This window comes from Eulemur rufifrons, chromosome 3 (assembly GCF_041146395.1).
Source record: "Eulemur rufifrons isolate Redbay chromosome 3, OSU_ERuf_1, whole genome shotgun sequence".
In the NCBI taxonomy this organism is placed as follows: Eukaryota; Metazoa; Chordata; class Mammalia; order Primates; family Lemuridae; genus Eulemur; species Eulemur rufifrons.
In genome coordinates, this window is record NC_090985.1 from 96352950 (window position 1) to 96377073 (window position 24124).

Consider the following 24124-nt stretch of genomic DNA (forward strand, 5'->3'; position numbering starts at 1 on the left):
AGATGCTTCTGGAATCCAAAATTTTCACCAAGAGAATACTTCTTTACTGAGAAGAGAGAAAAATAATCCTGAGGTTTCCTTCCAGAATTAATTGTTGTTAGGCCAAAATTACTTCTCACAAAGGGAATCGCAGACTTTCCCTGGGCCAAGTTCAGGACAGCCCCCTCAGGAAGTACACGCAAAGCTTTGTTTGGGTGGTCTCTATCCAGAACAGTGTTCCTCAACCTTTTTTTAAAAGAATTATCACAGCCATTGTGCAGTGCCTCATGCCTGTAATCCTAGCACTCTGGGAGGCCAAAGCGAGAGGATCATTTGAGGTCAGGAGTTCAAGACTAGCTTGAGCAAGAGCGAGATCCCATCTCTACTAAAAATAGAAAAAACTAGCAGGGCATGGTGGCACATGCCTGTAGTCCCAGGAAGCTGAGGCAGGAGGATCGCTTGAGCCCAGGAGTTTGAGGTTGCTGTGAGCTAGGCTGACGCCACGGCACTCTAAGCCCGGTGAGAGTGAGACTCTGTCTCCAAAAAAAAAAAAAATTATTACTCATTATTACTCACCTAGACAGACTAATTGAATTACATTTAAAATTTAAGGTTAATGTATCCTTAACAGGTAAAATTAAATACAAAGAAAAGTGTGAACTTTTGATGGCCACAAATTATTGTAATAATATCTAAGATTTCCTCACCCCTCAAGGATCAATTTTCACTCCCTTGGGACAATCTTGTCCCCACTGGGAATGCAGAGTGCTATGGTCTGAATGTGTCCCCCCAAATTTTCGTGGAAACTTACCCTCCAATGCAACTGTATTGAGAGGTGGGGCCTTTTGGAAGTGAGGAGGCATTGAGGACTCCTCTCTCATGGATGGGATTAAGGCCCTTATAAAGAGGTTTCAGACAGGGTTCAGCCCTTTTTTTTTTTGCCCTTTCACCTGCTTCTATGTGAGGACAAAGCAAGAAGGACCTCACCAGACCCTGAATCTACTGGTGCCTTGATCTTGACTTCCTAGACTCCAGAACTGTGAGAAATAAATTTCTTTTCTTTATAAATTACCCAGTCTGTTGTATTTTGTTATAGAAGCACAAAACAAACTAAGACACATGGTCTAGAAGGTGCTAAATGGAACAAAGATGGTTTAGAATCAACTTTGCCCTATGACTCAAAAGAGGGAAATAAGATAGATGTTGATATCGTCTTGGCTGGGATGTGGTTAACACATATCAGAAGGAAAACAACCAGGCTAAAATTAAGCAGGGAAATATGCTTTCATCCAAATAGCCACATGTGTTGTAAAAAAGCAATAGCTTTCGTTCCCTTTGGAACTTTTCTGGGGCCAAAAGGAAATTACTTTCCCAGGATCATGCCACAGGTGAGTGCATTGGTTTGGAAGTGAATTTAACTTTTCTTCTGTGTATTTTACAGTTAAATTTTAACCTTTAAGCCAATATTTCTTTTCTTTTCTTTTCTTTTTTTTTTTTTGGAGACAGGGTCTTGCTATGTTTCCTGGACTAGAGTGCAGTGTTGTCATCATAGCTCACTGCAGCCTTGAACTCCCCGGCTCATTCGATCCTCCCAACTTGGCCTCAAAAAGTGCTGGGATTCCATACGTGAGCCGCCTTGTGCCTGGCCTTAAGCCAGCGTTTCTTTACTCTGGCTGTGTGTTAAAATCACAGGGGGAACTTGTAAACAATATCACTATCCAGCCCAACCCCCCACCCACAGCAATTAAACTCCACCCTATAGGAGTGGGCACCCCCCGGTGATCCTGCAGTATATAGCCCAGGCTGATGCCACTCCAACCTTTGGGACACTAAATGTGGCCCTCAACCAGCACATTCAAGTTTGAGAGGCATGGCACTAGATCATACACTTGTAAACTTACGCTATTTTAGGATTTAAAGTTTTGGATAGATTGGAACAAAACCTTGGTCTCAACATATTGCCTATGAACAACCTCACACGCGGACTGTTGTCTTCATAGTGCGTGGGGAGGAAGCCCCGATGCAACGGAGCTTAAGAGCAGCAGTAGTGAGACGTGCAGGCCTGGGAGGCGGAGGAGGCTTCACGTGGAGGCCGGGACAGGGAAGGGGGCAGGTGATGAAGGTGCTTCAAACACCTTGGCAGAATCCCTAGTCCATCAACAACTCAGAACACATGCTTTGAGTTTCTGTTTTTCCTGCAACTGGCAGAACGGGACCCTGTGGGTGGTGCTGCTCAGAGCAAGGGACACGCAGCCCCAGTGCCTCTCCCTCTGGATCATGGCTCGGGGTTGGGCAATGACTTAGAGGGTCTGGGAAACCAACTCAGTCTTTCAGTTCTAAATCAAATGAGGAGATTCCCTTCACCTTGGGCCATGCCAGCATCACAACACCAGGTCCAGTGGTGTACCAAGGTGAGAAAACCCCAGCTTTCGAAACCACCTGAAGACACTGTTAAAAACGTCCCTTTTCTTTCTGTGCTAATGTCTAACTCTGTCTTAGAGAGTCTGTGTGTGAAGCCACTGAAAATTTGAAATAAAAAACATCCCCATTACCTAAAATGAGAATAACCCCATACGGAGATAATGTTAGTGCACTTTTCATACTCCTGGTTTAAAGCCAGCTGATGTAGGCCTAGATGGGTTTGCATTTCTTCTGCTCTTCAGCTCAAACAGCACGGTGGACGTGCATTTTGTAGTTCCTCTTTTTGTACCTTCAGTGAAAATATATGATGATGAAATTTTCTTCTTTTGCTGTTTGTGTTTTACTTTTATTTTTAAAAGTGGTTTATTGAGTAAGGTGATAAGGGAGCCCACAGCACACTATGACTGAAGCTCCAAGTGTGGGGCAAGGTGACAACCTCTTGAAAATGCCTATGGCTGAAGCCAGTGACACAGAACGTGCCTGTGCTGAGTGTGCTGCTGCCCTGGGAGGATGAACAGAACTACTGGGTCGGATCACTTGGGCCAGGAGTTCGAGGCTGCAGTGAGCTATGATGATGCCACTGTACTCCAGCCTGGCCAACAAACCGAGGCCCTGTCTCAAAAAAACCAGAAAACAAACAAACAAACAAAAAAAAAACCCCAAACAAAACAAACAAACATAAACCCTAGTAGGTCAAAGAGTGAACCCCAGGACCCAGTAACCCAGGCGGGTCCTGGTGAAACTCCAGGTGTCTAGTACCCAGTGAAAAGTCTAGGCACATAGAAGATACTAATACCGATTCTTCCTGAGTTTAAGGGTAGGTTTACCTTGTTTGGCGCTACATAAATAGTCCTCCAGAGCTGCCTTTCGAAGGTATGGTGACAAGAAAAGGAGTTAGTCACCAGGTGTTCCCCCCCCCGCCTCCATCAGCTGAACGGCTTCCCCCCAACACGTCAGGCGCCGAGGCAGCGAGAGGCACCGTGGGGCCAGAGAAGAGAGAATTAAGGTCATACCCAGCGGCCGACCACAAGCGCGCAGGACGGCCTCTCCCACCGTGGGTGTGAAACAGGAAGTGTTAACCCTGCTGAGGTGCCCTTGAGGCCACAGCAGGAGAGAAAAAGGCCCCGGTTCCTCCAGGTGGAGGCGACCCAGCTGTTGTGGCTGGCGGCGAGCGGGACCAGGGACGGAGGTCACACTGCAGCAGCGTCTGGGAGGCCCCTGTGGACAGCCGCTGCATCACCTTCGTGGTGGTGCTGGCCGTGCGTTTCTGTTTTTTGGTACATTCTTCCCTCTAGAAATGATTTCACACACACACCCCCTTACACATGCACGTGCTTATGGTGGGCAGGCTGGTAAAGCAACGCAAGATCTAAAGTCCTATGTACTTTGCAAATAACTTTCTTCCCCAGAGCACGAGGTCAAAAATATTAAATCAGACCAAAGTTTTAAGAGGCATTTGAGTTGAGCGCACTTATTTAAATTTCCCTCTCCACTAACAAAATTTAAGGGGCAGGTCTGCGTTCGCATTCCCCACGCGAGGAGAGCACGCGTGAGCACCGCAGCGCTCCACGCAGCCCTGCCTGGCCGCCCGGAGGAGGCGGCGCTGGTCCCTCCCTCCCGAGGAACTCCAGCTCTGCAGCATCGAATTCGCTGACGGAGGAGCGGGCTGCCTGTCACCACACTGGGGGCGGGAAATGGCTCACAGCCAAGGCCCTCGGGAATGTGGAAGATGGATTTCTTCTATGGGGAGTCTGGAGAGAAATCTCAATTATGCTTTACAAACTCAAGCGGAGCTCAAATAATGCCCCTGGCAAGTAGCCTGACTTACTAGTGACGGCCACCCAGGTCCTTCCCCGCTTTTCTCAAAGGCCCAAGGAGAAGTCTGTCAATCCCAGCACCCTCCGCCATGCGACAGGCTTCCAGTAAGTTCCCCGCCACCAGATGCCTGGTCTCTGAGCCGTCATCACTAGCCTCGCCGGGCATGTGTTCTGCGGACCGTTAGCTCAGCACACGTACCCGCTGCCGTCACCAGTGAACTCGAGCCACGCTTTGGACAAACAATGAAGTGTTGTGTGGACAACCTCTGTCTGTGAGTCTGGCTTTAGTGCTCTTGTGTTCATTCCAATTACTATCGCTTTCTGAGCACTTGGCAAATAACAGGCTATCTGGCTTGGTGAGTTTTGTTTTGTTGTTTTTGTTTTTTTTTTTTTTTGGTTTTTTTTTTTCCACTTTAATGAGAAGAACTCACATTTGAGTCAGATGACCGAGGGGGAAAAAAAAGGGATCAAAGGAAACTCACCAAGGGGCTGAATGTGATCTCTCAAGCAAAGCTAAAATCTACCCCAGGAAATTCCAGTCTAAATGAGAAACTGGAACTGAGAACGCAACCTATCTTAGAATTGGCTGGTTGGAAACCATTTGTCATGTAGACAAGCGGTGAGAAAAATTAAACAAGAAACCCGCCAAAAAGCAGGAAAGAACGAAACCTGGTTTTCATGGTGCTTTACCTGTTCTAGTAGGCATCACTTGCCTCACTCTCTAGAGATGTGTGTCTGCTCCCTACACGTGAGAAAAAGAGGAATTCACATGATTAATTATGTGCAAAAGCCCTAGGAAGCCTATGAAATAATAAATGATAATATTCATAAGTTGGAACTGAAACATGAGTAGCAATTAGTTAAACCTACAGTTTTCCTAAAGGATTCTTTATAAAAGGGAGCCCCTGGAGTGAATCCCACACGGACAACAACAACAAAACAGAATGTGAAGAAAACAGAGTTTACAAAAGGAAAGTGTAAGAACACGTCTCCTCTGTACTTCAAATATGACAGCATTTGTTTTATAGCACTCAACATTTGTTACAGAAACAGTTTTTCATCTGCCAATATTCACTTATTCCCCTACACTGGAGCCCTGTACTCTTGAATCCATAATTTGGATGAAGGAAGGGCTGGAACAGGGTGCTCATTCATTGCTGTGTTTGCACTCTACCTTTTTGGGGTCAAAATTTCTTGGAAATTTTATTTTAGCTTTATTTGGTTATTATAATATTCTTTTCCAAGCAAAACTGCTGGGAAACAGTGAAATCTGCACCTTGACAATGACCATGACAGTGACTGTGTATTAATTAGCTCCAGCTCACCCAGGCAGTGTGCTAGGCATTTATGATTACTAAAATGAGCCCACGAAGGAGGCAATATTCATAGTAAAGATGAGGAAGCTGAGTCTCGGAGAGGTTGAGATTTTCCTAGGAAGGCCAGGATTTGAACCCAAGTCTGGCTGGTTCCCCACTCGTGTTCTTAACCACTCATCCACACTGGCCCCTTCCTTTAAAAATAGAATGCTCATGAGGTTGGCAGCAGGATAAAAGGAGGGAAAAGGGAAATTTAAAAAAAAAACAACCCGATATATATTTAAATCAGTAAGTTTACATGAAAGAGAATCACCTTCCTCAGCAAAAAAGAAAGAGGAGTTTGTCAACTAATACCCATTTACTATCTCTTGCAAAAATTCACTGGACTACTTCACACCCAGTAGGAATGGTTTTTATCAAAAACCAGAAAATGCTTGAGCTCAGGATTTAAGACCGGCCTAAGCAACAGTGAGACCCCCATCTCTACTAAAAATAGAAAACTTAGCAAGGCATGGTGGTGGTGGTGCGCACCTGTGGTCCCAGCTACCTGGGAGGCTGAGGCAGGAGGATTGCTTGAGCCCAGGAGTTTCAGGTTGCAGTGAGCCCACTGCACTCCACCTGGGGCAACAGAGCGAGACTGTCTCAAACAAACAAACAAAAAACAAACCCAGAAAATAACTAAATAATTAGTGTTCGTGAGGATGTGGAGAAATTGGAAATCGTGTACACTGCTAGTGGGAATGTACAACAGTGTAGCCACTACTTGTAGCTTTACTGGGATGCTATGCCCCAAGTACACCCTTTGTCTATTAAAGCACTACAGGTCAGTGTACTTCTGAGGCAGGGTCCTCCATGGCTTACAAGGACTGACATCCATCCATCCATTTACACACAGTCCTGCCTGATGTCTGCCACTAACCCCCTGATCCCCATTCTAGGTGCGGAGTGGACTATATACAGTCCTTGCCTGTGGCATTTACTTTCTAATGGGGGAAGACAGAAAACAATAAATCAGCAAATAAATATACATCACGTCAGATAGCTAAGAAATGAAGAAAATACCTAACAAGCACCCATGTTATATTTCAACTAAAAGATACCATAAAGAACCTGAATTTGGTATTCTGAAGAGAATTCCTGTGCAAAACCAGCACCCTAAGCTCTGAAAACAATCCCCGACTTATTTGTCCTGCGACAAACTTAAAGGAAGCCTGTAACAAGATCTAATAAGTTCCAAATCTACCTGAAACAGATTTGCTATAATCTTTATTTATACTTCAACCCCTTTGAAGTGAGTTTTCAAAATAACACGTGCTCACACACAGCGCCTGTGCAGCTCTGCCCTCCGTGGGGCTCGTGGTTTTCCTTTTCCTAAGGATGTGGGAGCAGGAGGGGTGGGTCTGAGGAAGAGGCATTGTGCTAGCCAGGTCACTTGGTCCATGCCTGGTGGTTTGGGCAAACAATACTGGGCTTCGCTAACGTACAGCAGTTTGGAAGTACAGCTCCTCCTTAGCGGCTGCGGCTTTACCACGGGAAAAGAAGACATTTCTTTGAAGACAATGACCTCAGTTCAGCAAAGTCTCCATGGCAGCGTGCCCCAGACCCATCCGAGCCCACGAAACACGTGTGGCTGTCCTGGGCCCTACTCCTTAATTACTGCTAACCAGGAGAGGGGCTGAGAAATCTGTAGATCGTAAATGACAGTGCAAGGTGAGTCGTATGATAAGGCAAGTATATGATAGGTTTCCAGACACATAAGAGAACAGAAAATGTAGGAAAAGAGCTACCTTGTCTACATCATGACTAACGCTGCAGACGAGCAGCCATTGTGGGGCTCCGCCTGCTCTGAGTGAGGCCGGGAAGGACTGGGGGGCCGAGAGCGAGCTGCTGGGCTGGCGTGTGCCTCAGCACAGTGCTCTGGCCTCGGCAGTGTCACCAGCGGGCTCCAAAGGCAGCCGTTACTGGCTGGGCTGCCTGGTAGGTAATTCATGGAGAGAGCGTTCAACTTGGGTCGGAATGACAGAATGGAGGAGTTAGAAATGTGAGTCTGCTCTGACAGTAGAACCAACGAGACTTGCTGAAGAGCTGAATGTGCAACGTAAGAGACAGAGTCAGAATGACTTTGAGCTTCGGGGCCTGACAACTGCACAGATGGAGCTGCCGTCGCAGAAGGGGGGAGACTGTAGGTGCAGCAGACTTTGGAGGGGAGGCACAGGTGGGGCGTGTGGAGTGTGACACGCCTACTGCACCTCCACGGGGGATGGGGGGTGCCGAGTAAGCAGGAGCTCAAGGGAGCAGTTCAAGCTGGAGGAACAAACTTCAGAATGGTCAGGGGACAGACAGTTGTACTGGATCAAATATTGTTCCCTCAAAATTTACCATCACCCAGAACCTCAGAATATGACCTTATCTGCAAACAGTCTTTGCAGATACAATTAATTATGGATCTCAAAATGAAATCACATCCTGGATTTAGGGTGGGCCCCAAATCCAATGACTGGTGTCTTTACAAGAGAATGGCAGAGGGAGGTCTGATGCAGAGATGCAGGGGAGAAGACTGGGTGACAATGGAGGCAGGGTCCGGAGTGACACTGCCACCGGCCAGGGAATGCCCAGAGTTGCCGGGAGCTGGGACAGGCAAGGAAGGATTCTTCCCTAGAGCCTCTGGAGGGAGCACAGCCCTCCTGATACCTTAACTTCAGACTTCTGGCCTCCTGGACTGTGAGAGAATCAATTTCTGTTCTTTTAAGCCCCGTGGCAGCCCCAGGAAAACAACACAGCGCTTTCAATGAGAAGTGTGAGTGATCCAGGGGGAAGGGGTGGGTCATGCCATGGACTGGCTGAGGGAAAGGAGAGCCCTGGAGGGGAGGAAGCCAGGAAACAGAGGGGGCTGCCTTTGACATGGATCACTAGAAGTAGGACAGGGGTGTGTGGGGGAGGGCGGGCGAGCTAGAGCGGAGCACAGCAGGGAGAGTAAGTGTCCGGATCCAAGGACACTACAGCAAGGCCGGACAGACTGGCAGTAGCCTGGTGGCAGGGACTTCAAAGCTGGGGCACCTGCGGGGAGGAGGTGCAGGGTCTGGACACAACAAAGAGGATCAAGTTCCTTGTAATGAGTCAAAGAGATCTTAGTGGAAACACACCATCAGTCCCACTTGGCAATACTACAGGTTGAGCACACTAATCTGAAAATCCACAGTCTGAAATGCTCCAAAATCCACAACTTTTTGAGTGCCAACATGACACTCAAAGGAAATGCTCATTGGAACATCATGGGTTTCAGATTTTCAGATTAGGGATGCTTAATTGGTAAGTATAATGCAAATATTCTAAAATCCATAAAAAGAATCAGAAATCCCAAACACTTCTGGTTCCAAACATTTCAAATAAGGGATACTGCAATATAAATATGATCCTAATCAATAAACCTGCAAGAGGTTGGTTCTATAACATACAGCACTGCCCAGATAACTGTGTCACAGACACTGGAGGAGGTGGGTGGGGAATTAACAAGAGCTGGAAATTCTGACTTTGCGGAGAATCCACCAGCCCATCGCCACGGGAATCAGGCGTCTGCCTCTGGCAGCAGGCGCAGAAAGGGCTCTGCTCAGCACCCAGGGAGAGGCACTGGGGGAGGACAACCTGCTCCGCTATGGGTATTTTCCCTCCAAATTAGACTCACTGCATCTGCCACTGGCTTCAGTGTCAATTACTTCATTCCTAATTCCTCATTCCTTCTGGTGTGCTGTATGCCTCAAGGAATAAAAACAAAGCAGCACTTTTTCTTCTCTAACAGCCTAAACATGTACATTCTACTTCCTTCTTTTTTTCTCACTTTTCTTTTTTTAACCAGTAAGGTCAGTTTTGTGCAGGAAAGTAAACCCACAGTTAGAGGAAGGGGAAGAAGAAAATACTTTACGGTTAAATACACCTGAATAGTGACTCAGAAAACCTTTAAAAAAAACATATGTTCTTGTAGTTACTCATTCAGGGCTATACAAAACAGAGAATAAAGAACTTACTGTTTTAAACTATAGGCAGCCCCCGCTTTAAGTGGTCAATGTAGTCATTCAGGAAATATTTATTGAGCACCTACTATATACAAGACACTATGCTGATGCTGGGAATACAAAAGTAAACAAGAACTTACAGAAATTTGAATTTTTTGAAAAAATTCAAACTGCAGTATATGCTATAAAAGAAACAGGGGCTCAAGCCAGACGAGAATGGAGGGGGCAGGGGTTTGAGATGGAACTGCTTTGGGTGGAAGGTCAGGGAAGGCGTCCTTGGGCAGGAGCAAAGGCTGGGAGTTTCCAGAAGGTGGCTCAGGAGAGGACGAGACAGGAAAGTGCTCGGTGGGCAGTCACTGGGGAGTTTGTCCCATGCAGGGGCCCTGGGGCTTTCTGCAGGTGTGGTGGGAGTCCATCGAAGGGGAGGAGCAGAGATGCAAAATCACCCACCTGGTGAGGAACCTGGAGTGGTCAGATTCACGGAGACAGAGAAGAGAAGGGCGGTGGCCAGAGGCTGGGGGAGGACAATGGGGAGCTGGTGTTTAAATGGGTGAGTGCTGCAGGCTGGGGAGAGGGAAGAGTTCTGGAGACAGATGGTAGTGATGGTTTCACAACATGAATGTGCTTAATGCCACCAAGTGTATATTTAAACATGGTTAAATTGGTATATTTTATGTTATGCATATTTTACCACAATAAAAAAATGTAAAATAAAAAAATCATCCCATTGTCTCTGCTACTCAGGGAGCTTGGAAAGAGGGTGGCCAAAGGGACAAGAGGGAGACCCATCAGAAGCAGGGCCTCCAGGGAAGATGCACAGGCTCACCTCTACTAAAGAGTTATTTGTCATTTATCCGAAATTCAAATTTAACTGGGCACCTCGAATTTTTATGCTAAATTGGGCAACACTAGTGAAGAGGCAACTGCAAAAGTCCAGATGAGAACATGGTGGCCTGGGAGGGAGACATATTTTGGAAGAAGAACTGAGAGGGTTTGTTTGCTTATGAGCTGTCAGGGCAGGCGGTGAACAAAAGAGGGGCTCAGGACGATACCCTGGGGAGCCCCTGGAGTGGGGGGCCGTGGCTGAGGATGCTGTGGGGCCCACCTCTAGGGCAGTGTGGCCTGCCCTGGCAGAAAGCCACCTGCACATGTGGGTTGTGATGCCAGTGGCCCCTGGGGCAGTGGCTCTGGAGGGGTCTTGGTGTGGAGAGGGCCGAGGCCAGGATGTGGCACCTAGGACAGGAGTCTGCTGGAGTCTTCCTCACCTTCCACCCCCTGGCAGCCCTGTGGTCGCTAGGGTCCCTGGGGGCCATGGGCAGAGACTTGGGCTACTGCTGAGATAGAGATGAGGGTCCCAGGAACTCTCCAGGGAGCCCAGAAACACCAACTCCTGTGGGCGACACCGAATCAGGGCAAAGCCCCACAGAGCTGTGCTGGGTAGAGGCCGAGAACCTGACCTCAAGGAAAGCTGGGGTGCACTCCAGGCGCCAAGCTGGCCTCAGAATAAACATTTAAGTCAAACCGGTCTGATATGGCGGGGTGGGTGGGGAGGGCTGCTTTTGGTGACTCAATTTTAAAACAATTATCATATTGTGTTTTACAAACCGCATGAGCCACATATTAATAGCTATGTACACTTGTCACAGCACATATTTCGAGGGTGGGGGACGCAAACTTTTTTCTACAGTGCAGGTGTCTGTAAAGTCATAGTTTTTAAAAGACCAATACTTTAAAAGTCACTGTCTCAGTTATTTTATTTCATTTTTTCCCTTCATATTAGAAAACCAATATGAACCTACTTTTAAAAATAAGAATACGGAGTATACAGTTCCACTCAAGCATGAGTAGAAATCAAGGTCTACTCTGGAGTGTGGTGGGAAGCGGTTGGGGAGGGCCAGAGAGGGAAGGGAAGCAGAGGAGAAAGAAAGGGGAAGATGAAGAAGAGTCAACCAGGGTCAGGGGGAAGCTGTGGAGACAGAGCAGGACGCAAGGACTCAGGAGCGGGAGACAGCAGGGACAGGAAAGGGGACAGGCCAAGTGCTCGGCATCCACCTAAACCACTGCACTGAAAAGGGCCCAGCCAAGTTCTCCAAAGACTTCCTCGTTACAAAGTCCAGTGGAAGTTTCCTGGTTCTCCAAACACTATCTGAACACCCTGTGGCCTGCGCTGTGCCCACCTTCTCCTTACGGGACACCCGCTTCAGGTGTCCCAGACCTGCCCTCTGAATTGTCCCACTCAGCCCTTTCTCCAGGGTCTGCCCAGGGCTGTCCTGTGCCCTCCCCACATTCTCTCGGGGATCTCATCGAACTCGCATTTAAAGACTGTCTGCAGCGCCAGCCTCCCGACCTCTCCTGCCCCAGGCACCTACACTAAGACATCTGTCCACCGAACACCCCTCTATCTGATGTCCCATGGCACCTCAAACCCCACACAGCCAGCTGCTTCCATCAGCCACCCCCACCTAGCGCTCACACGGGCCGTCACTCAGCCGCTCCCCCCAGACATATTCAGGTGGCATTGCTCTAAATAAAAGAACACAAATGTGTCCCATTAATGTGGGACCCAGACGTTGGGGACATAAATACTGTATTTATCTTTTTTGAATAATGAGTTTTATGTTTTCGAATTAAACTTTGACCATGAAAACTTACAAAATGGGCAAATGAAACTAGAGTTAATGTCAGAATTGCAAAACTGGATCATATACAGTTTCCTTCTGAAAAAGTTGAAGGAATAGGAAACATTTAAAAATAGCATAAAACAGGAATTCTTTTTTTAATAGGTAGGAATGGGTTGTTTTGCATATGTAAGCAGAGGAACCATGACTGGCTGTTTAAGATAGCAGATAGGACAGAAGAATTCATTCTTGTTTTGGTTTTGATGGGATTTTCTCTACCCCTCTATTCCTCCTGCCATGTGGAGGCCCATCCCCGTCCCTTGTCACTGGACTCTGGCTTTCCTCTCTTCTTATCACGTTGTACGTGGTGGCCGGGGCAGTCTCGACAGCACAGGTCTCGTCTTACCAGGTCCTGCGGAAATGCTCGGTCCCCTAACAAATGGCAAACTCCCGCCCATCAACCTGCCGCGGTCTCACAGCTGGCTCAGGCCTCACAGCTGCTGCGGGGGACACCAGGGAGCCGCTTGGTTGAGAGTTTTCATTATCCCCAAACTTGGGGTGATCTCCTTCAGGTGCTTCTTGGCTTGAGCGAGGGCAGGGAGAGGGCCTGAGAATCCAACTCTGAGTTGAAAAAGTTCAGAATGTGTCATGGCCATTTCAGGGTGTGCCCTGTAGCGGCCAGCTCTGGACTGGAAGGCAGACTCTCCGCCTCTTTTCCATCCCACCCTTCCTGGTCTCAGGTTTAATAAACAAAACAAGAACAACAACAAACACAGCAATAAAACAAAAATCTTAAGAGCATGAGAAACACAGAGCCCGGTGGTTCCTCAATAGTCAAATCAGCCAATTTCCATAAAGAACATCTTGGTGTGTGGGGGGTGGGGTGAGGCATAAATACATATTACAGCAAATACAAACAACAGCTACTAATTACTAATTACTAAAACCTGTGAGTCCCATTTAAACTATTTGCTGAGTAAACTCATTTTTATTTTTGCACATACATTTTGTAAACCAGAGTTCTCTACAAAACAGTTGACTGCTCCTCCTCCATAACTCAGAGTGGACACAGCTCCAGTCTCCTTAATGTCCATGTTTCTCTCAGTGCTGCACCCCCGGCCGTTATCTCTACACACCCCCACCTGTGCCCTTAGTCACCAAGTTCCAGCAACTGAAGACCCCTCCCTGCATCTACACCCCTTCCTAAGCCAGCACGGCTAACCCTGGCTCTCAGGGTCACCTCCTCCAGGAAGCCCACCCTCCCACCTGCCACCACCCGCTGGGCCCTGTCCTGCACGGACTCTGACAACAGCCTGCAGTGCCTGCCCTACAGTCCTCAGCAAATGCCTAGTGCCGTACCCTGCCCTCGCCTGGTACTCACCTGCCTCCCGCACGGAGCCATTTGCTCCTGGAGGCAAGGAGGCGTCTTGCTCACCACACCCTGGCATAGGTGTGCTCAGTACAGGTTTGTGGGTGAAAGAGAGGGAGCCAGGGGAGGCCCAGCGGGGGCTGAGGACAAAGGTCAGCTGGGAGTCACACTCGGCTCCTTTCAGAGTGCTTTCAACAACACTTTCAAATTGTGAGCGGCTGGGAATAAACTGCCCACTCGTAAGGTAATACTTCAATTTAATTCTAGCCTTGCAGGCTTCTGCGACGACTACCCAGGAGGAAATTATTTTGGAACTCGTGGCAGCACTGACCAGAAATTGCCACCCCTGGACAAAATAATACCCGATCTCGCACGCAGGCTGCAAGCACCACCACCTGCCCCTCACCTTAACCCAAAGCTGCTTTTTGGTGCTAGAAAGCTTTCCCATCAAAATCAAAACAAGAATGAATTCTTCTGTCCTATCTGCTATCTTAAACAGCCAGTCATGGTTCCTCTGCTTACATATGCAAAATACCCCGTTCCTATCTATTAAAAAAAGAGTTCCTGTTTTATGCTATTTTTAAATGTTTCCTATTCCTTCAACTTTTTCAGAAGGAAACTGTATATGATCCAGTTTTGCAATTCTGACATTAACTCTAGTTTCATTTGCCCATTTTGTAAGTTTTCATGGTCAAAGTTTAATTCGAAAACATAAAACTCATTATTCAAAAAAGATAAATACAGTATTTATGTCCCCAACGTCTGGGTCCCACATTAATGGGACACATTTGTGTTCTTTTATTTAGAGCAATGCCACCTGAATATGCTGAGAGTCATTCATTACAACTTCGGGGCGATGATTCACACAGCCGGCCTCGGGAGACGGGAAGCCTGACCGCGCCTCTCATCCTGCAGAGGGGGCGCTGCGGCTGCTACCCTGGGAAAAGGGTCCCCACCCCGGCAGAGGCGCGGGAGCAGGTTTCCCGGCTCTGGGCTCTATGTTTTCTCCACCCCTAACGTCATCTCTAGCTCCATTTACAAAATAACGGCAATACATCCCCAGTTCTGTGGGAAGAGCTAACCAGCAGCTGTGCTAAGCTGTCTGTCCTGGGACGCGATGGCTCCTCAGCCAGGCACACTGAGCGACCGGCCGTCCCGATCACCGTGTGGCCCCTTTTATGGCATTAATTCCCTGTTCAGTCCTGGCCTTTTGCCTTCTGAAGAGGTGCTTGAGCTTGAAAGAGAATTGGGAGTGCGCGGGCCTCAGTAGAATCAGGCAGGAGAACCGCCATGTGGGGGTGACATTAAATACGGAGTGGGGGCGGGGCCTGGCCTCCTGCTAAAGCACGAACCACGTCAGTCTCCTGAGGGTCCCATTTGACACCTCACTGCAACTGTGCCTCCAGTTTAAGTAAGTTTAACTTAATGACACTTGATGACACTATCATTCAAGGGCTAGTATTAATAAAGATTTTGAAAATAAAGTAGTTGCTTCATTAAGATAACAGCCCTGAGTTGGAAAATGCGAACTTAACGTCTCTCTCAGGTTTCTGACAGAGAAGGAATGAGGAGATGGATGGTATTCTCAAATATCCTGGACACTTCCCAAGAACATCCCCTCCAGACACCTCAGGCTTGGTGCACCAGCAGATCGGTGGGTCCCAGCCAGAGATGCTGCAAGGCACCCCCCATCTATACATTGCTTTCTCACTCCGTAGATGCAGCAGCCAGGGAGTGCTCAGAAAGCTCTGATGTTAAAAGGCCTCCTACTCAAAAAGATCAAGAATTGTATGGATAGACTGAAGTTTTCTACCTTCCTCATTTTTATCAATTTCTAACTTAAAATGTGGTTTAAAATTTAACACTGCAGGCAAAATATATCCTGAGCATAATTACCAAGTGATGGAAAGAGCTATGTTCTGGAAATAAAGATTTTTTTGGGGGGGGGAAAAGCTGGAGAGAAATCAATAATTCTGGTAGGCAAAATCCATAAAGGAGGAAAAATGCGAATCACGGTATCGTTGGGTGCAAAATGCCCACAGGAGCAGCTCTGATGATGGGACGACAGCCGGGTGCAGAGGAAAGATCAGTTACGTGGAGTCAGAAGACCCTGTGTCAAATCCCAGCAATTCAACCTATCAGCTCAGTGACCCTGGACAAGTCCAAGTTTACCTCCTTGTCTGTAAGAAGCGATAAATAGCAATATAAACGCTTTCAAGGCTGTTGGACTCAAATTAGATAATGGAGGTGGAAGTACTTTATCAACTAGAAGGAAGTAAAATAAATGTTATTTGTTGCCATGATTATAACAACAACTTTGATTTTGCAGCTTATATTGACGTTTTACTCACAAATATTTTCCTTTTTGGGGGTTTTGACACTTCAGGGATGGTGCCACTGAAGAGTAATAAATGCTTTGATTCACTTGGTCTGAATTACAAGATGATTTATTTTACCTCCACACTGCAACTGTGAATTTTCCACTTCTTTTCCCTCCCAGTGTTACAAGTCTACAACTCCACCTCCACTTCTGCGGAAGGAAATTCCCACTGATTTCAATCCCTTCTCCTTCCAAGTTCATTTTTCTTCTCTTACGTGGGGTAAAGTCTGGAAGGGAACGACACAAAGTCTCTCTGCGCTGAAAGTATCAAACTTCCTTTGCAAAAAGGTATTTTCCTATTTCAGCATAAAAAGCACAAACGTGCTTCACTTTATACAAGGAGAAAAACAACGGGTAGAGCTGCTCGGGTTGGGATTTCCTCATCTGCATGGGACGGAGAGGAAGGCAGGTGGGCTGCAGGATGGCAGAGGGTGCAGGTTACACTTGGGCTCGGACAAGCCTTTCAGAACCCATCCAGAGACAGGAAGTGACGAAATCAGCTCTCATATGAACTGTCATGTGCACCCAGCCACTTCCTGTCGCGGTGAGGAGAGCAGGGCATGGGGAAGTGGGTTGCGGGGAGAGGGAAGAAGAGGCCAGAAACAGACAGTGGGAAAAGTCCCAACTCTGCCCCTTTCGGGTTCCCTTATTCTTCTGAGACTGGGATTAAGTAAACTGGTTTATTTCCACTCCCAATGACCCATGTCTTATTGTGAAAATCTGCTGAATTTAACTATACCCCCTCGTGAACACTGATGCTATTGACAATGCTTTGGGAAGAAAGCAAGTGCCAACATATCGCAGAGCCTATTAACTGCTTAATTAGAGCTCAAATGCCAAATGGACTTACATCATTCTTCTTCTGCTCTGTCCCTAAATGGTAACGTTGGGAGAAGGGAGAGGAAAGGCTTGATGATCCAAGTATCTGGGCAGCAGGTATCCCCTGTCACCTTGGGCTGGCCGTATTAATATTTACCACTTCTGTGTTATTCACGATGGAAAGTGGTAAAGTTAATGAGTGACACACGTTAGAGAGGAAAAGGGGAAAAGTATGGAGATGGCATTCTTGGCACATGAGATCACTTAGGAAAGGTGCCTGGAGAAGGAGGAGGAGCTCTGGGTCATGCCAGTCGTAAGCGAACTGAGGGTATTCCCGTGGGACCGGGGCTCAGGCACAGTGAGGAGAAAGCAGACATGTAAGGTGTGTGATTTTAGACTGAGGCTGGAGCATCCAGGCCCCACTCCTCACATTTTTGGTATTATAATAAGAAAAGCCACAAGCAAATGAAGCAAAAAATAATTAACAGCGGGGCAACAGGTGGTCTTGCCAGCTCCACCTTGAGGGAAGGACCAGGAAAGAATGTTAGTGAGATTTGCACCTCGAACACAGGAGCTCAAAAGCAGCTCGCGCTTGGCTGTAAAGAAAATGAACTTTGTGCTGAACCCGCCTGCTTGGGGTCTTGTTGGCTGCTGCCGACCTGTGACTCTCCCACTGGCACTGAACAGTCCGAGCACTTGAACTAGATGTTCCCCCAGCTCTACCAGGGGCCGCTGCTAGGAAACAGACCCTGGGACAGGTAAACAGGAGGTCGTCCAGCAGGGGCTGGGTTTGGCAAACTGGCCTGGATGGAGACCAGCGGTGGTGGCTTTCACTGTCCCCAGCCCCTCCTGTCACCGAGGGGACTCCACCCCATCACAGTTGAGAGAAGAGTCAGCGAAGCCACCTGGGATCCACAGTTTGACAGTCACAGCCAGTGCCAGGCTCTGTAACAATCTTCCGTGCAAGCTACAAAGGTTTAGAAGGCAACTTTTTCTCCCTCCTCATTTCTAAATTAGAAAAAGTTACTCTCTGTTATAAGAGTAGTAATTTACAAAGTTAAATTAAAGAATAGACATAGAGGCCTTGACTTGACCTTAAAAACTTTGACTATGTTAAGATAATGTTTTATGAGATAAGCTAGGCAAAATCAAACACAAAATACTTACGTAACAAAATACATGCATTCTCCAGGTAGAGCACAATCACACCCCAATGTGTGTGATTTCTACCTTTCTGAACTGTGGGCACAGATCGGACCCTCAGGCATCTGGAATGGCCATGGCCACTCAGGCCTCTGGGCCTCCAGTCCCACTCTCCCATATCCCTGTCCAAGTGTGACAAAACCTTTACTACACTCAAGGCTTTCGCCCAAGAAGGGACACCCAAATCACTACTCAAGTGAGGGCCTCATTTATCAGCATCAAGTGTGACTTCTGCTTTCTTCATTTCCTAACCCACTAGCTACACAAGATCCAGAGCACCAACCACGTCACTGTTCCTCTTACTGCAGAGCACTGGTTTTCAGACCGCAGTCCTAGACCCCTCAGAGTCCCCTGGAGCCTCCCGGAGGCCAGCACAGAGTCTGAGGACAGGGTTAAAAAGTCAGGGCTACTGGGTGCTTTCCCTGCCCCTCTGTCCCACCGCAGCAATTTTGCTTCTGTCCATACTAGATATCGGCATTCCAGGTCGCATCTGCATTTCCTACTCAGATGAGGAACCTATTCAACTCGCTGAGTTCCGGCAGAGGAAATGAGGGCGTCACACACCTTTACCAGAATGATGAGGATCGCCCTCCCTCAGGTCCCCCCAGCGACCACCGACGGGCTCTGAAGTGCTTGTGTTCATGGCAGCTCATTTGACCCTCAACATCTCCTTAAAGTAGGAATTACCATTCTTGGTTTACAGGCAAATTAAACTAAGCCAAAGAAGCAAAGGTTTCCTGAAAGCAGTGTGGCTCCTGAGTGGCAGAGCCAGGACACAAACCCTAGTCCCTCAGACGCTGAGCTCCAGCTCTGCCCACAATACTCCACTGCAGAGTGTGTGCTCCAATCCTATCTCACTTGAAGTCCTTTACCTGCATATTTATCCATTCATTTGATCTCATCTTCCCAAGAGGGCCTTATTAATTTCCCAACTAAAACTGGGTCTGAGGGAAGAAAGGGGAGTGAAAAAGAAAGATCATGAAGACCAGACTTCCCCAGAATTTCTATAAATCTCCTGTGGGCTTCATGGTACGTGGCCTTCCCAACATGAATCACCCATGGCCAATACTGAGAAACAAACAACCAAATCACTGAACACCACTAAGAAACACAACAAAACTACTAAAGGTCAGTAGCTGGCATCATTCAAATGTGCATTTCCTTGATGTGTCAGGCACATTGCTGGGTTTCTCGGTAATTTGCCTCTGCTCTTAAATACACTTAAATCAGGAAACATGTGATTCCAAAGTAAATGAATGTGCAACTCTTAGGCTAGTACTAGAAATATTACAAATGACTATTTCACAGAATCCTAACGATTCATCCAACAGGAAGGAGTGAAAAGGGGAAGAACAAAAAAGGAATATAGTTCCTCCATTTTCAAGAACACTGAGGACTTACAAGTATCAGTATGTTATATTCATAACTTCAGTACAACACGTGCATCATTTAAAAGCTGCTGTGCTTACACAGTGTGAAACTGTCTCTCCAAAATGCCGAACCAAATGGCTGATTCACCTGCTTTGTTCCTATGACTTGTGGGGAAATGAACACAAGCACAAGATGTTGACTTGTCTTATAGAAGGTGACATCCAAGTCAAAGCTAGACACCTGCAGATAATCCCTGGGAGTCTCCCACTGTTCTCTCCAAAACAGCGTACTTTGGAAGGTCTTTTTCTCATAACAGCTATTGGGAAACATTCAACGGAAATTCCTTCCCCCGGAACAATAACTTCTCCATGAATTTGAAGCAGGGAGGCCTTTGAAAATTTACATGCACGCTGGGCTTTTTTAATACATTACCTGAGCAGAAAAGTCAATGAGCTTTGGCAGCAGCACTTTGCCACCTTCCTCACTCTTCAGGAAATCCAGCAAACTGCCTATTTATAAAGAAAGAACGAGTTAGTACAGTTTAAACACACAAGAAAAAAATCCAAACAAAATTCAAATGTTCATTACTCTTGGGGGGAACCCCTCGCAAAATGATTAGCTCTGCAATTCTGTACGGCTCTAAGGCCTTTTCCTGAGGTTGGTCAAACCCAGGCCCCTTTGACCTGATGTGAAGCATAGCACGTGCTTCAGGTGAGAAAGGATGAGGGTGGATGCTGCTTTTCTCTGGACAGGTTTCTGAGAGCAATGCATTTCAGAGCACCTGACACCATGATTTGCTGACTGCAGCCACCTCATCTTCAGCGAGCTCCTCTGGAACAGAGGTCCAGCAAGTCCTCGCAGAGGGCCTGCCCTCAGCAGTCAGCCAGCGAGGTTCACTCCTACCTGTCCCTCGCAAGCAGCACAGAACTCAGCACGTGCCACAGGTGCCCAACGGGTATTTGATGAGCGATCTGTGCTTTGGGGAAAAGTGAGGCCTACCTAAAAAGGAATGTGCCGACAGATAAACTCTCCGGCTCCCTGTGGCTTCGTCTCTAAAGCAAGACCTGCTTTTCCCCTAGAATTTTAAGTACCAACCTCACAGGCAGCCTTGGTCAAGTTATTTACCTCCTCTAAGTCTGTAAGGTGAGCCAGCACTTGTAGCTATATTAGAGCCTTTATGAGAACATAGTCACAGGAGGGGCTCAAAGCACACGGCGTGGTGCCTGGCGGGTGGAAAGTGCTCGATAAACTTCACACTACTTTCTCCACACAGAACAGCAGCACTTGGGAAGATGAAGTGAGATTTCCCACCGAGAGCATCAAGAGGAGTCTGGTATATAGTAGGTGCTCAATAACTGTTAGGTATTGTTATATGGAAAACGCACATTTACACTTACAATTAAAAATCCCATTAGTTAATTTTTTCTGAACTCCTACAGAGTGTCTGGCCCTGAGTCTGGTTTCTGGGGCTATAGCAACTCAAGCCTTAGAGGCTAGTTTTTGCTTCTTTTTGTTTTTTTAAATAATGCCCTTTTTTGGAAGGACTCTGAGTGATTGATATTTTGGAATATCAACAGATATTACATAAGCAAAGGTAATATTCATCTTTTGAACCTATTCAGCTATGACAGTACACTATAATCTCCATTAAGCAGATGATTGTTAATTCTAGATTATTGGTTATGTTTCTTTCCTTCCTTCATTCACTCTTCTGAAGACTTAAACAAATCATTTGGCAGCTTATTAGTCTCTTTCCTAAACTTGAGGTGGACAAAGGAAGCAGCGTGATGATTCAAAGCCCTCTATGCGAAGGTAGGAAGAGTAGAATAAAAAATGATTGAAACCTCTTCTTCAGCAGTTCTACGATGACACAAGAATTTAACCTCCACAAGTTTTAAAAATACTAGCATTTTAAAGTGACACCCTGAACATTGAGATAATGCTAAAGAGGAAAATGAAAGAGGAAAATGAAAATTAGATGATGCTAAAGAATGAAAAGAAAGAGGAATTAAGTTTAAACAATCTGTACTAAATCTGTACTTTCAGAATTCTGAGAACTCACATTTTAAGTACATAACAAAAATAATCTTCTTTGAAATACACAGGGTATGGGGTAATTCTTGGGGCTAATAGGTATATGCAGGCAGACACGGAGAAAACAGGAGGACCGTCATCAGTTTTATAACATGGATTACTCCTGATGAGTAGGCTTACAGAAATGCTTTGTTTTCCTATATTTTCTGATTTTTCAGAAGCGAGCGTGCAGCTTTACAATGAAAACTCTTTGAGTGTTCTCTGAACATTTACACGTTTTACTTTCTGAGTTGGAAGCCTTTGAAAGGCTCCGGGCACTGGGAGGCACTCACCCTTGGCCATGTACTCCGTGATGATGTAAATAGGCTCCTCCTTGGTGACCACGGCATAGAGTCTCACGAGCTTGTCATGTTGAAGGGTCTTCATGAGGTTGGCTTCTTCTAGGAAGGCTTGCACGGACATGGTGCCTGGTTTCAGGGTTTTTACAGCCACTTTGGTACTATTGTTATAGTAACCTGGGGAGAGAAAAGAAGTCAGGGCATACTTTACCAAACAGAAAATTTGAAACTTCACTTTGTAGATGCAGTGTTAGAAGAAAATTTAGTTATAGATAGAAAAAGCCTGAGATAAAACACTACATAGTATTAAAATTAGAGGAGACTGGGTGAAGGGTATCTGGGAATTCTCTGTACTTTCTTTATCAAAACATTTTTTTAATTATTCCAAAATCAAAAGTTTTTTTTATAAAAGGATAGCTTAAAAAATTGTATTTGCACTCTACCACAAGGGCTAATATTTTCCTCTAGTTAATAAAATGTTCTTTATCCAAGACCAAAAAAACAAAACAAAGCTCCATATACTCTATAATCCCTTGCACACACACACACACACACACACACACGTGCACATGTACACACACATTATAATCCCCATTTAAAAAATATAAGCATATTTTATAGATACACAGACACAAATACATATAAACAATGGTCTGGAAGGAAATACACCAAATACTGCCTATCTCCAATGGTGCAGTTATGAGCAGTTTTCATTTTGGTCACCACACCATTAACTATTTACCAAATTTTCTAAAATGAATATGTATTACATTTTTATAACCAGAAAAAAAGGTGTGGTACTTTATAAAAATTGCATATACATGCTAACTTTAAAGTAGAATATGCTAGAGTCAAACGAGCATTTCCCAAAGTTTTCAGAGAACTGGACTTGGGTGACTCTGAGTGCCAAAGGGCCCTAAGCGGAAATGACAGGGATCCCCTCTGGGGACCCCTCCCCACCCAGGAGATGCAGCAGGTGCCTTTGGAGCCTTCGGGAAAGAAACTGGAATTTGTTCACCTCTGCATTTCCCACACTTTCCTGAGCTCAGGGCATTTGTCAAGTACCTTTTCACACCTCATGGAACACACCCTGGGAAATGCTGTCTCCTTAATATAGTTCCCTCAAGGCACCACTTTTCTGGGACTTGCCTTAGTGAAGTACTTAACTTTAATCCTGATTTTCTCCTGGGAAAGCCTTTTCTCAATGATTTGCTAAAGCAGAAGTACTAATAAGGTATTCCGCAGCTTTATAGGATCTGCCCCAAGAAAAGGTGATACAAGGCCAGGTGCCGTGGCTCACGCCTATACTGTCAACACTTTGGGAGGCCAAGGTGGGAGGATCCCTTGGGGCCAGGAGTTTGAGACCAGCCTGGGCAACATAGCGAGACCCTGTTTCTTAAAAAAGTTAATAAATTAACTGGGTGTGGCAGTGTGCACCTGTAGTCCCAGCTACTCAAAAGGCTGAGGCAGGAGGATTGCTTGAGCCCAGGAGTTGAAGACTGCAGTGAGCTATGATCTCACCACTGCACTCCAGCCTGAGCAACAGAGCAAGACCCTCTTTCAAACAAGACAAAACAAAAAAATGGAAAGAAAAGGAAAAAAAGAAAAGGTAATGTGGAGTCCCCCTTTTGAGGGCACAATATTATCTGCATGTGCATAGCACAAAAAGGTGACTGAAAGCATGCTCAATAAGACATCAACAACGTCTGGGAGGTAGAATTTGGGGTGACTTCTACTTTCTCTTGTTCTTTTCTATCTTGATTAAATTTGTCAATGAGTATGTACCTTTTTTTTTTTAACAAAAGGAATTATTTTTAAAAAGAAAAGAAATTATGTTCCTATGTCCAAACCTTCAAATGAGCAAGCAAAAGTATTAGCTTACAGAGAACAACCCTAGCTAATGATTTTTCTTTGGGTCATTAAGACTGATTTCTGTATTAAAACATTTCCATTTATAGTCCACTTTGATTTATACTCAGTAGGAGCTTGCTGTGCCCTACAGGAAAATGAAGAATGCAGCATAAAATACATGTTAGAACGTACGGAGAAGACAGTAACAGAAAGCTGACAAAGAACCATTGTAGGTCCTTTAAGAAGCTACAACCTACCCAAAATAACTGAATCATGAATATGTTCAATTGATCTGACATTTAAATGTATAATTACAAGCAATAGAGCCTTTTCTATAGAACTTAAGTGTCATTTTAAAGTAAATTCCACCAACAAGAGTCCTTTAATATTACATTTAAATCAAGAAAATTCCATTATAAATAGGTCCGCAGTTACATGAGTATGTCCATGGTAAAACACAAGAAGAAAATATACTCTCTGAACTAGCATTCAGAACATATAAATAATTCCCACAAATCAATAAGAAAAATAGAAACAATAGGCAAAGGCTTGCATGGGCATTTCAAAAAAGAGAAATCCAAATGACTAATATACAAGT

The 24124-nt window shown here is 45.9% G+C and overlaps 1 protein-coding gene across 2 annotated transcripts in view; it reads right to left on the minus strand.

Annotated features, from left to right (window-relative positions):
* Positions 1-24124, minus strand: part of LYN (LYN proto-oncogene, Src family tyrosine kinase) — a 113749-nt gene that overhangs the window by 17503 nt on the left and 72122 nt on the right. For both annotated transcript variants that reach the window (XM_069465579.1, XM_069465578.1), the window contains exons 9-10: positions 21670-21852; positions 19736-19812 (exon numbers count right to left, since the gene is read on the minus strand). In XM_069465579.1, the coding sequence (XP_069321680.1) occupies positions 19736-19812; positions 21670-21852 (260 nt within the window). The remainder of the gene's footprint in view (positions 1-19735; positions 19813-21669; positions 21853-24124) is intronic.